Source organism: Rhea pennata, chromosome Z (genome assembly GCF_028389875.1).
Source record: "Rhea pennata isolate bPtePen1 chromosome Z, bPtePen1.pri, whole genome shotgun sequence".
NCBI classification, from domain to species: Eukaryota; Metazoa; Chordata; class Aves; order Rheiformes; family Rheidae; genus Rhea; species Rhea pennata.
Window position 1 is genome coordinate 25973135 of NC_084702.1, and position 13621 is coordinate 25986755.

The 13621-nt window shown below is 37.6% G+C and overlaps 1 protein-coding gene across 3 annotated transcripts in view; it reads left to right on the forward strand.

The window, feature by feature from the left end:
* PCSK5 (proprotein convertase subtilisin/kexin type 5) overlaps window positions 1–13621 on the forward strand; it is a 248593-nt gene that overhangs the window by 67174 nt on the left and 167798 nt on the right. For all 3 annotated transcript variants that reach the window (XM_062599429.1, XM_062599430.1, XM_062599431.1), the window contains exons 4-5: window positions 7240–7383; window positions 9702–9778. In XM_062599429.1, coding sequence (XP_062455413.1) covers window positions 7240–7383; window positions 9702–9778 — 221 coding nt within the window. The remainder of the gene's footprint in view (window positions 1–7239; window positions 7384–9701; window positions 9779–13621) is intronic.

The following is a 13621-nucleotide window of genomic DNA, read 5'->3' on the forward strand; positions in this document are numbered from 1 at the left end:
TAGCCACAGGTTGCTGAAGTTACTTCCTTTCCTCCCCTCTTTCTCCTTTATTGATCTCAAGATATCTTGCCTCAGATTTCCATATTTTTCTAAGCACTTCCCAGGCAGAAATGTATCTGTCCGTATGTTGACATGTACTTGACAACAAATGAGCACTAAATTGAGGATATATAAGGTGCACCAGCTCTATGATGTGCTGCTTATATGGGTGATTTGTGCTTCCAAAATAAACTGGACACATGCTGGATGCTTTTATACACAATTTCTTTCTCTCGCTCTCTTTTTTTTTTTCCCCTTTTTTTTAATCCTCTTTTCCTTCTCTCCATACATATATTTTTGCTCTTCAGAAGGATGTGGTGGAGCTTCTGGAGTTTTTGTGGATGCTTCTTATGTCCATTTGCTGCTAAGTGTAGGTGTCATGACATGCACAGTGGCCAAAAGGCAGCTTTACCTAGATTTTTGTCTTTGCCTATCTGATGTAGCCTCCATATGGGAGGGAATTAGATCTAAAGGCACATGTCCTAACAGAGTCACAAGTCACACCCCACATGAGATGAAGGGGTGATACTACAGGCATATTATTTCTGTGCCTCTGCTGGTTCTAGTGCTTACAACTGGGAGCAAAACTACTGCCTGCAGACCTGGGCAGGGGGGTGTTTCCCATTGCTAAAAGGGCCAAAGTAACCATAGACAGGTTGCCTGTAGAGCATAAAGGGCCTGCCTGATTTAACTCATGTTTAAGCCAACATATAGCTTACGGAAAAACAACTAGCATTAACTTTAAGAAGTGCCAATGGTGGAAAAGTGATGGAATTCTCTTGAATATGAATTTAATGCATGATGAATTACTCTGTTTTTGGAAAGACTAGCAATGTAGTCACAGTCATAGAATAAGAATTATGACCTCCTTCCTTTTCTCTGCAAAAATTGTATATGTAGTCCTGCAAATTATTCCTGTCTAACTATAGCCATTAGATACTCCTATGAATACAAGAAGTCCTTTTATAATGATTTTCTGTTCCCTTTCCTTGCTTAAACAGGCATAAAATAATGGAAGTTCATGATTGTTCTTATTGGCCTCTCAGTATATATACTTTCTTTGTTAACTTAAAGACTCAATAAAGCTTTAGAACCAAATTCATCTCCGAAGTAAACTAACTAAACTCTCTGGAGTTGCATGAGCAATGGATTTGGTGTTAAATATTCGATATAGTACAATTTTGACATACATCTCTTGATACAGACACAGATTTAAAAAAAATTAGCAATTCAGTAAAGCGTGACTCCAGAAGTCAGGTACTATTTAATGCAAAAGATGGTTAAGATGAATTAGACTTTCTATTATCTGCCTATTCCTGGTAGACCTTCAAAATATGATGTGCCACAGTAATCCAAATTTATTTTAAAGTGAGACTAAGAGGAAAATAATTTGCTATGCAGTTAGCATATCATGCACTAAATATCAGGTTATATCTAAGAAAAACAGAAATATTTCCTGCAAGCACATCTTCTTTTCCCTCCTAAAATCCTTCTTTCACCTTCTATTACTTGCAATGAAAGAATAAAAATGTTATGAATACTTTTAAAATGAAACACTATTATAATAAAGAATCTTTCAGAAAATACAACTTTCAACTCCTTACAATGGAAAAGACAAAAAAAAAAAAAAAAAAAATCAAAACGGCACTTCATCTCATCAGGTTATAATGTTTTTGGAAACGTTTTCTTTCTATTTAATTGTATGAACCATTTTAATAAGAAGCCTACCTTACCAACTCCTGATCATCTCCCTGCGTACTTATTTCATTCCATTTTAAAATTGGATCCCATCAAAAGCATAAAGAGATTATTTCTCTTTTTTTGCAGGCACAGAGAGAGCAATTGACAAGTTTTAACTTAGAGCACTGCATGAAGCTGTACGACAGAAAAGTGAACATAGCATCAGGATGTCTCCTATACTAAAGTTTTGCTGCCTGTGCCTTTGCCCGAACTGGCTAAGAGAGCCAAATACCCCACATTACATTCCCTTCACAGAGCAGGTAGATGCTCTGTTTTTTTCTGATAGCTCCACAAAAAGCCAGCAGCCATTCACTGGCCCTGCATACTCCTCTGTGCCCTGCTCATGTTGATCAGGCTCCCGGCACAGCCTCCTGACTGTCCTTTTTCCTCTGTGTACAACTTCTCCATCCTATCCCTACTCATGGCTTAGTATCTGACAAACACCCTGATGGAAGGAATGGGACTGTAATCTGTATGGCTTGTTTCTGCCTGTGCTGAGGACATTTTAGATACCATTCTAATGGAACCAGGAGGTTTTTTTCTTTTTTAATACTCTAATGGTCTGTCTTTTCTGATCTCTGAGCAGGGTCTAGTACTGAGAGCTTTCTTGGGCCCAGAAGCATATGTAATGTTCCTACAAATTGGACCCAAGAGCTATCAACTCACATGATTGGTCTTTAATATTCGGTCATTCTGATTATTATCTTGTGTTTCTCTATGCTACTTAAATATTGACAATACATTTAACTACTGCTGACTCAAAAATGACAGCAAACCAATGCTATGTGCCTCACGAAGACTTACAGAGGGCGTGATATGCAGTTTCTGAAAGACTGTGTGGCACAGGGTTAGAAACTTTTGTTTCTATTCTGCTCTGAAAGTCTGTATCTTAAGATCAACATGGGGTTAGAAACTTCTATCTCTGTTCTGTTTTTATAGACTAACAGGTATTGCAAAAGACAGAAAAGAACATTACAGTCACTTGTATTGATTTTTCACTCTGGAATTCCAAAAAATTTTGTCTTAATGTGATTCCTGATTTCTCAGCCCAGCAGCTCAATTTGTTATTGATCCCTAATTGGATACAGCAAGCTGCAGACCATCAAAATTAGTGCAGCAGACAAAGAACATTAAGATAATGATAGTGACAGTATGCTATTTCTTTTAGAGAGAATTTCACAAAAGAGCTAAGGAGATGTAGGCACATAACTGACATTGAAAATAAATTGCAAATAATTGGAATCTAATACATAAAAACAGAATCCCTTTTTAATGTAGTGTCTGCTTTTAATTGCAAGGTTGGCTTCTAAATTGTCTTTCCAAAAGGCATACGAATGATTCTTTTGGTCTTTTACCCTTGTAAGACTTGAATTTCAAGTCTGAGAAAAGTTCTGGATCTGAAATTTTCCTTACTATATCCCTCTTCCTTCCTAAATGTCCTTCAGGAGTCTCTCAGCCCTGCAGACAGTTCCTATTAAATTCTAACTGTGGTATCATTAACATTTTCCAATTAAGCAGTCCAAAGAAAAATGTAATCCTTTAACTACCTGTTAAAAACTGTATGTAAAATTACTCTATGTAACTGGGTGCAGGGTTGTTTATTCCTTTTGATGGTGTCCTCCAGGAGATAGATGAAAATGATGTATGTTGAAATGGGCTGGTTTACTGCAGTTGTCTAGTCATGGTACCAATCAGGAGAATTCTGAATTACTTAATCTGCTGGAAGAGCGGGGAAATTCCATAGACTAGCCTAGTTTATAGTGTTGCCTAAATTAAAACTCAAAAACAACCATTCAAAGATAAATAGATCTAACAAAATCCTCTCAACTCTGCAGCTTCTGTGCATTAATATGACAAAGATTGTTTTTATTCGGAAAAACGATAAGAAAATTATATTGAAAATGAGTTTAATAATTCAATAATTGACCATTCACACAAAATACAATCAATCTGAATTACATAATTATTATTTTTATAATAAAATTTATTCTTATATAATGTGCTAATTATATTATCACGTAATTATTATTTTTTATTATAGTTTGATATAACTAACATGTTGTAATATTTGTGATTTAGGTCATGCTGTAAATCTAAGCAATACTTGCAAATTCATTAAAAAATGTCCTCTGCTAAGTAGTTGACAATGTAATTTGGATGGATGTTTAAGAAGCAGCACATGGTTGAAGAATCAAGTAGTAGAATGGACCTCAACAGTGGAAAATTCTTTACAAAAATGATTTTGAAGAAAAAAAAACGAATGAAACCAAGCTATAAATGGCATGTTAGATGCTGTTTCATATGGAATGGCATATCTATACTATATTATATAGTATTTGAAGAGTAATTTCACTCTAAGATTTGCATTATTTCTGATTAAAGCCACATCTTCTGACTGCTTAGAGAACTATGTGCACAGTCAGATTAACTTGGATAAGATCACATACTAATCTGTAGAGGAAGGTAGAGTTTGTGGTGAAAATACAGAGATCTGAGATCAAATGTTGAACCAAACAGAACTTGAATTTGAATGCTAAATGCCAGTAAAGGAAGAGAAAAACAAAGCCTAGGAGTGGGGCAAGAAGAGCGTGCTTAAAAATAAATGAGAGAAGAGGAAGAAGAGTAAGGAACAGAGATGAAGAGAAATCAAAGATGGTATTTCTAATACGATTTGAGAATAAGCTGAATGTTGTAACAATAAGAACTGAACCCTTCAACTGCTGTTGAATTCTTCCGGCTCGGATGTGTCTCCACTGCCTTTCCATTTGCTGTCCAGATGTTACCTGTATTGTGATGGCAAGTTATAAGTGGGCATATGGCTGTGTCTGCTTTACCTCAGAATTTCTTTTATACCAAAAGATTTTGTTTAGACTATCTTTCTGCCTAGTCTTGGAGTAGAACAAATCCATTTGAATATTAATTTGATCTGGCACATCTTTTGAGACAATCAACAGAGCACTCAGGAAAACAGCAGATATACCTTATCTCATGTTCATGTACGTGAATGCAGTAGAGCAGCTGATGAATGAGCCTCTCTTCTGCTTCTGCCGGGAGAGCAGGAGTCCAGGTAAGGTTAGAGAGGGCAACCAACTGTGCTGACATTGTGAGGGAAAAAGCGGTCGTCTTCTGACAGAGACAAAGAGCATGCAAGGGAAAAGGGATTAAAAACCTGTGTACTTGCTTAGCTGGGGAGGCTTGACTGAACTAGGAGCAGAGCAACTGACTTGTCTTCTGAGACAAGAGCGAAAAAGAAGTAGCAAAGCAGCCAGTGGGTTACTATGTGTTTCAGAGACAAAAGGACAGTGCAATGGCCCTGCCATCTTCACCACTTCATCAGGACTTGTGAGGATTGGTAGGAATCAGAACAAGCGGTCCACCCCAGTCAAAAAGTCCAAAGCGAAAGTCCGTGTGGAGAGGAATGGCAGTGTGCAAGGGTTTGCCGCCCTAACTTTGCCCTGAAACCAGCAGGAACATCCTTTGATTTTGTTGCTGGCTTTGAGGCCATCCCTGAAACACAGGGGTGCCCAGCGAGTGCAATTGCTGCAATCCCAGTGTCAGCCCCAGAGCTCAGTGCCAAGAGCCTGGCTGCCCATCCTGGCTCTTGGGCCTGCTCTGCAGTGAGGGCAGGGGCTTGTGCTTTGTCATCTCCATGTCTTCACACCAGCAAATATATTCATAATATTTGTAATAGTGATGCTCATCTCTCTTGCAGGTGTTTTCTGCCAACTAATTCAGTAACGCCTTTGAAAAATGCAAAGGAATCTGGAATCACTACCTGCTTTTATTCCTATTGTTTGTATGTTAGAAAGTTGGGTTGCATGTGCAGCTGTTCCATTCAGTGTGTTGAGGCAAGTTTACCAGCTGATAAGTCTGATAAAATCAACAGTGCAAACATTGTCCAAGCAACATACAAAACAAAAAAAGTTAAGCCTAACCTACACATTCCTTGGAACTGGCTCCTGAAGTCCTTCAAATGCCTTTGAGTGTGTATGTGTATATACATCCCCTATAAACACACGAATATATATATTCATAAACATATACACACAGAGAGAGTAAGAGTGACTGTATACAGTGTACATACATACAGTACCTCAGAACATAGTTTTGATTTAGGTAACAGCAGGTAACCACTTAAATCCTCTGATTTGTATCTGAAAGTACAGGAGTGTGAATGGGAGAAAAGGGAGGAAGAAAAGTACAATTTTACAATAATCTTGACATCAGTCACATTTGCACCAAATATGGCTAATGGTTGCCTTCTGAGTGTTTATATTCAGGTGGAGAGGGATGGACTAAATCAAGCCAAAATGCATCCCTCTGAATGTATTCACATGAGGCACAATGTGCAGAGTGCTAAAACACTGCCCCGAGATGGGGGAATGAGGCTTAGGGGCAGGGAGAGTGAATGCTGAGCCACATGGCCACTGTTGCTACGATACAAGTTTCAAGTATTCTTTTTTATTATTATTATTTCTTTCTTCTCCCTCCCACTCTCCACTCTCCCCCTTCCCTCCCACTCTCCTTTTTGCCTGTTGCTCTGAGACTAGAGGAGCTGGAGAAAAGCAGTGTTAGTAAGGGGCTGGTTGGACCCCCTTTACAGAGACAGCTTTGCCTGTGGGTCAGGGAGTTGCTAATGGGGCATATGAATACTCAAAGGATCGACTCTCATTGCCATGGAAAGCCAGATTTCATCATGTGAACTGGGTGCATTCATGTCAAGGAAGCAGCTTTCAGTTTCGATGTACCCTAAACTTTTTTTTTTTTGCCCTACACCCTGCTTGGTTGCGCAGAAAGTTGTATACCAGGCTGTTCACAATGTGGCTATCCATGATTCATCAGACACCTCAAGCTGCAAGTTTTTCAGAGTGCTGTTTTGGTTACAGGTTCTTAACTGCTGCTCATCTCCTGCTGATACTGCACAAAACCTGCCAAAAGCCTTCTTTTGTAGATAGAAATGAATCTGGATTAGTTTCCAGACGTTCTGTCAAGAAATTATACAGCACATAAGCTCCAAAAAGCAGGTTTTGTTTCCATGGCCATTTCAGTACAGGCATTTGTCTACTTCTAGCCTCATATGGTTTGTTTTTCAGAAAAAAATTCAAATAATTCAAATGCACATTTCAAATGAGAGTGCTTAACAGTCAGGAATAGTTGCTCTACTTTACACAGGGCTCCTAGTGGTTCAGTGTGGCTGAACACTTCCCTTTTGTGTTGCTTAACATGAAGAGTAGTCTGACAGAGAAATAAGCAGGTCTAGCAATTTTCATTTAATTTAGCATTTATTTTTTTAATTATGCATGTATTCCTAAATGTAGATGTTGATCTTGTACAGTTGCTATTCAAAATGATATGCTTGTGTACTAATTTAAATGGTAATGTGAATAAGCTAATACCTCAACTCCACACCGTTCAGTAATCTGCAACATCCAACACTTTTATCTCTTCTTTTTTCTCTAGCACTGCAGTGATAACACCCATCATTGCCAATCAGATATGAATATAGTAGGTGCTTGGAAGAGAGGCTACACTGGAAAGAATGTTGTGGTCACCATCCTGGATGACGGCATTGAAAGAAACCATCCAGACTTGATGCAGAATTATGTGAGTCTCAGCATTAGTCCAGATTACTGCTTTATATATACTATGCTATAAATTTACTGCTGATAGAGAGATGAACATGTTCTAGTTGCTGGAGAAAGAGGGAGGAGGGAAGGAGGGAGCTCATATGAGTTTTTCCTCAAATGGTAACATCAATGGGAAGAAAACATTCCTCAAGGAGAAAAACAACTTTCGGTCATCTGTGTTCTTTTAAGACTGTGTGCAGTCTGATGTCTTTAATATCTGGATGCCTTTCCTGGTTGAGTTTTGCATTTCTGAAAAACTGGAACTAATCACCTGAAGTTCTTTATCTTCTCTGTAATTATTTTACTTAATATCCGCACACTCTTAACAATCTCAGAACTTAGTAATGGAATACCATGCTTTTGAGTAAATGCATGCAGCTGAAGTCCATTTTTGGCCAGTATATTCAGCTAGCAAGACAGCAGATTTTCTCAAAATACTGTAATTTTAGGCATACCTGCCTACTTATTTATTTTTAAAGTTATTTATCTTATTGCTAGAAATAATATTAAAGAGAAAAGACATGACTTGTTGTGAATCACTCAGTTAAGAAAGGGTGTAGAATGTTTTGGGGTCTTTCTAGTAAATCTCTGTTAACTCCAGTGAGTGCCCTCCCAATTTGTAATAGGAGGAGAACTGTCTCCTTTGTTTACCGTATGCTTCATATAGCCTCAGAAGGTTTCTGTTTGCTTGTGGTTCATCACATTTAAATGTTTGGTTTAATATACCTTGGAAGGATTGCATAACATAAATAGAGGCTGCCTCACTAGTAGGTGATTTCTTGATTTAGCATTACAATTTGAAGCTGATTAGAATGTCAGGACTGTGGGTTGCTGGAGTGGTCATTCCCATGTTTCACAGATAGGCATTACCTAAAAGCACATGAGCTTGTGGACCTTATTGTGGACCTGAAGTGAAATGTGCAAGCTGTATGTTCACAGGACGTGAGAAAACAAATATGTTTGGACTGAGTCAGATTGCTGAAGATGACCCACGCGGGGCAAGGATATACCTTCAGGCCCATAAGAGGCATAGATCTTGTAAAAGAGACTATGCTGAACACAGTCTTTGTGTCATATCACCTTGACAGAGCGTTCAAGAGATGAGGAGGATTAATAACCCATAAAACCTACAGTTATATCTATAAGGTAGCCACACTTATATCTGTATCCTTCCCCATCCTGTATGTGAAACACAGATTTAAAGTGCATGAGGACTACATAAGCACAAATGACAAGATACTGCCTTATTTATCAACATATGCCTAGTTTGATCTTAATGCCACATCTTTCATTTTAATCTCTGAAGTCATTTAAACAAACCAAATATATTTTTACTTCCTCATTGAATGACCCAGACTGTATCAGATATCACTTCATCCCAATACTGTCCTTCGACTGAATTTAAAGCAGCTATTTATTCTCTTACTACCTCCTCTCTCCTTTTCCTTGTGCCAACAAGGAATTACCCCAGAGCAATACACATTGCTTGTTTGATGACAAATGCCTTCTATATGTTGGATTATTGCTGGTGTGGCTGCAAACAGGAATATTTGAGGTGGATGTGGTAACTGGTTTTGAATAAAGAGATTAAAAAGAACTGCTTACTATGTCAATACACCACACACTACCACATCAATTAATGGGAGCCATACAAACTAGCAGCTGTTTGCTCTATAAACTATTTTCAGCCCTAAAAATCTTTGTAAATATAAAATATGGAGCAAAAATGTGCAGATACTTTGCATATATTTGAAACAGTTTTAAACTCAGATAAATGATGGGAGAGATGCCTTTTATTTCCAAATTGGAATGTAGTTTAAGTTTCATTTCAAGCTATATTTTAATAAAAATATTCTTAGGAAAATGATATTATTTGTATTCCTTGAAGCTATTACTGCAGTTTCAGTCATCATCTTGTGGATGATTTCTTGAATCCTGAAACATTTAGCAAAATCCTGATTTTGATAATGAACACTACTAATTTCCAAGTTTCTTAGAAGAATTGTAGTCTCTTGGCTTAATAAAACACCTCTGTCAGGTTCATCATAGGTACTGGAATTGTGCTTTTTCAGGGCATTTGTAATTCTCCTTCCTTTTCCAAAAATGAAATAAAATGTGTAATTCTTGTAATTATTAAATATATAATCCTTTCCTAAAAATGCGATCATCCTAAAACTACAAAAATGTTTGTTAACCTTATTAGTCTCTTATAGGAACCTGCTGAAGAATGTAAAGGTCACATGAGTCAATGACTAATTAACAAGAAACTGATTTTCTTTGTCCTGTTGGCTATAGGATTCGCAGGCAAGTTTTGATGTCAATGGAAACGATTTTGACCCCATGCCTCGGTATGATGCCAGCAATGAGAACAAGTAAGGCACTATGACATTCATGAAATTTGCAATGCAGTTCTTCAAGTAGAATGCAATAGTTCTGCTATGAAAGTCTAGGAAATCTGAATCTTCATAGATCAGTGTGATCTGCTTTTAAATCTCTGTGAAATATGTATTTATGTCTCTCCCACGCACACTGCATGATACTTATTCTTTGAATGCATTTAGAGACACTGAAAATACATAAAAATTAGTTTGAAGGTTTGGGGCATGTGAAATGAACCATTTTCGATCCCTTTGGGATGCATAATAAAGGGATTGATTTACCTTTTTTGGTATTGTCTCAATGAGTTATTAAGGGTGTGTTAAGTGTGAAAACTGACTTATCTTCTGACTCTCTTGAGCTTTATAGACTTGATGTTTTGAAGAAATACTCAAGTTAATGAAAATTTTACTCTCCAGCCATCTATTTTAAGCTCTAATGGAGATTTTATATACAGATTTACTGGACATCATATAGAACCCAGAAATAGTAATTCTTTCTGTTTATAATGTGTGTGGCTGAAGACTGGTTAAATATATCTGTATGAGTACTGTATTCCTGCATCAGGATGCAGCTTCCTGGTATTTGTTATTCCAGCCCTGCTCTTCTTTGGAGGCAAAGCTGGGGGAAACACTGGGGAGGGCCCAGGAAGCAGGCCATGGGTATCTGAGGGCAGTTATTTGTCAGTTAAATTTTTAAACTTGGTGTATTGTATTAGAGGAAGAAAAATCCAACTAGTTGTCAAAATATTATTTATGCATTATGTTTTAGTGAGGTTTATTTTATTAGGGAAAGCTCTGAGTATTACTTGCCTGCAGAAAAGAGAAAACATGAGATAAAACCTTTTCTTTTACACAACTCAAATGATTCTGGGTTTGTATTCTTCCTGTTCTATGATCCCTGTGGTCCTATAATCCAGAAGAATAGAGCTGGTCTGAGCTAATTCAGTTGGAAATGAACACCAAAACTTAGCATTAGCCTAACTGGAGAAACCAATTGGACCAAACTTGGGCCATGATTAGATAGGAAAATACACTCTTTGTCAAAACTTTCTGCATAATAGCAGGAAAAATGTTACATAGTGCTTTCCCTGTCCTGCAATGGATCTCAGCAAGCTGTCATAGCTACCTTCAGCCATATGGTGAAATAACTATGAAAACTTAGGTGAATTCTGCCAAATACTTACTTGATCAGTCAGCCTGATTCGAGTTAAGTATTGGTAGGCCAGGATGAGAACTATGCAAAAATTTAGCTCTAAAAAATAAACTATATAAATACATACACACACAGACACACACATACATCTAAGTTTTGATTAGAAATATTGTTTGACATAAAGATATATTATGCTGATATTAATTGAAATAATAATAATAGTTTATTAGGTGTTGAAATCTTAGCATATGTTCTTATTCGGTTGTTCTTATTTGCTGTTTGAATGCTGTTTACATGCAGCCAAATTTTTCTGTCTAGAAACAAATACATGCAAGAACTATTTCTTCTTTCCTCTTTTGCCTGTTAGGCATATCTTTCTCATTCTATTTTCATACAGAAACTCAGTTTACTAAATCATGTCTGCTTCTTCTTTACTAGAAATCTCCCAAAGTAAGCATGCAATGAGAGAATAAAAAGAAATTCAGTAAAATCTTTTTCTTTGAAAGCATGAACATGCTGCACATGTAGGCTAGTGTAAATTTTAGAAAAAAGAAAACACTAGTATAGAACAAATGGTGGAAAGAGCTAGACGCCACATTGACTCAGTTAAGTTAATGACAAGCCAAAAATTTCAGACCTATGTACCCATAAGAAAAATGCTAATACTGTACTGAAGCTGTTAGGAAATATTCACAAGATTCTGCTCACTGAAACAGAAAAAATGAATAAAATGTATATCAATTCTTGCTCTTTTCAAAAAGTTACTTTTCTTACAGTTGAGGAATTTCATTTGCATTGGTTATCTCAGTTTTATATATAGCCAATAACTGGTATAGAAAGGTCAGAACTAGTAAATGTGCTAAAAATTGGTGCCCATTAAGAGAAATCTTTGATTTGGCTTATGAGATGTCACAGGACTAGCTAAGATTTTAAACATACTAGTCACCTGAAAATTCAGTAGGAACTTAGGAACGTAAATCATTTATAGCCTTGAGTGTAGAGGCATTGCCAGTCTGCATGCCACAACACCTAACTGTTGTGCATGACTGACCACTTCAGCATTGTCCCTAACTTGAAATTAGGCACTCACAATTTTGCTGGTACTCTTTGGGGATACTTCCTGGTTTATCTGTGTGAAAACATTCCTGTCCTTGGAGTTGCAGTCTGGCCAGGGTACAGTTGGAGGTCTCTCAGTTCAGCTGAGGGATTTGCCCTCTTTGTGAGGTGAGAGAGTTTGAGAGATTCACCTTCTCTGTTTGGTGCTGTGAGAAGCCACGTATCTCCAGTTGGATCTTTGCCTTTAGCTGAGTACTGAAGCCATCACTTCCTCACAGAATGTGTCCCTTTTACTGATAGCTAGAGATAGGTATAAAATATAAAAGACAGGTTCATGTATCTCCTCAGACTTTGAATATTCCTGTCTTGCCTCCGAGGTGTGTACTTGCACTGCCTGTTTCCCGAGGGCCCCGAAGTTGGAAGTGGTGGTAGGGCTGGTAGGCTCAGCTGGGAGCTCAGCTGTGCTTCCCCAGCATTGTCAAGAAGTGTGGACTATAGCCTTAGCTATACACACAAGTAACCTGGAGCATGGAAGGGCTTTAAGCGTAGGCTGACTTGGCAGCCCAACCTCTGCGTAGAGGCTCAGTATTCTGGATTGCAGATAGATGGAGCCTGGTAAGCAGCACTTTAGTATAGTCAACATTTTGGGGCTGTAATTCTTCCTTTCCTAATTCCTACTAGACTCAACAGAAGTTAAATGACTACATGAGCATTAAAAAGACTTATTAGCGGCCTATCTGTATTTTTGTATGTCCAACTATCTTTCAAAATCTTAGTAGGAATTCTGATTGTCTAGTATATGCGATCATTTGGCACTAGATATCTCAAGTTGTGCCTGGTTGAGATAACCACAACGAGAGAATGCTCTGAAAGCCTTACTTTACAGACTAAGTCTTTGTAACGTACAAGATCAATTTAGTTGATTCCTGCTTCCTACTATATCCTACTATATCAAGGAGACTATGTTGCGTAATAACAGCTTCTATCTTCCAGTAAAGGTGGGATGTACCAATGCAGTATTGTTTCACAAAATGATCTGTTTTATTCTTCCTTATTTTATAAACCATATATAAGGGGAGAAATGATAGAGGGTGAAAAGAAATGCTGTAAAAATAAGCAGGTGTCTCTGTACAGCTTTACACACAGCTGTGAAACATCAGGGTACTGGGTCTGTTTGCTAGCTTTTCACTTTTAATTAATAGTGAAGGCTTTCTGTTGCCAAGGCTTATTAGTAAGGAAAAAGGAATGAGAAAGAATTAACTGTGGGTTTGTGAAGAGACTGTAGATAGCCACAGTGCCACTTTACAGAAATGTATTTTTAAAGTTTTAAATTAAATTTTCTCTTAGCTAAAGAGTATAGGAGGGCAGAAAGAAACATTAGATTAATCTTTCAAGCCTTGTAGTCAAAACTAGGGTGGGACGATAGTTTCTTTAACTACTATGGTATGTAGGAGTCCTGCCAGAAGTTTACTTTGGTTTCTACAAATTGGCAGCAAGTCATGAACCTTGTAAATGGTACAGGCCTATACTAGAACTTCCTTTTGCTCAGAGGCTAAAGACGACAGTCAGCTGTGGATGAAGTCATTCCTGCTATGCAAAGCATCTTGTTTTGGTTTACTGCGGAGTGG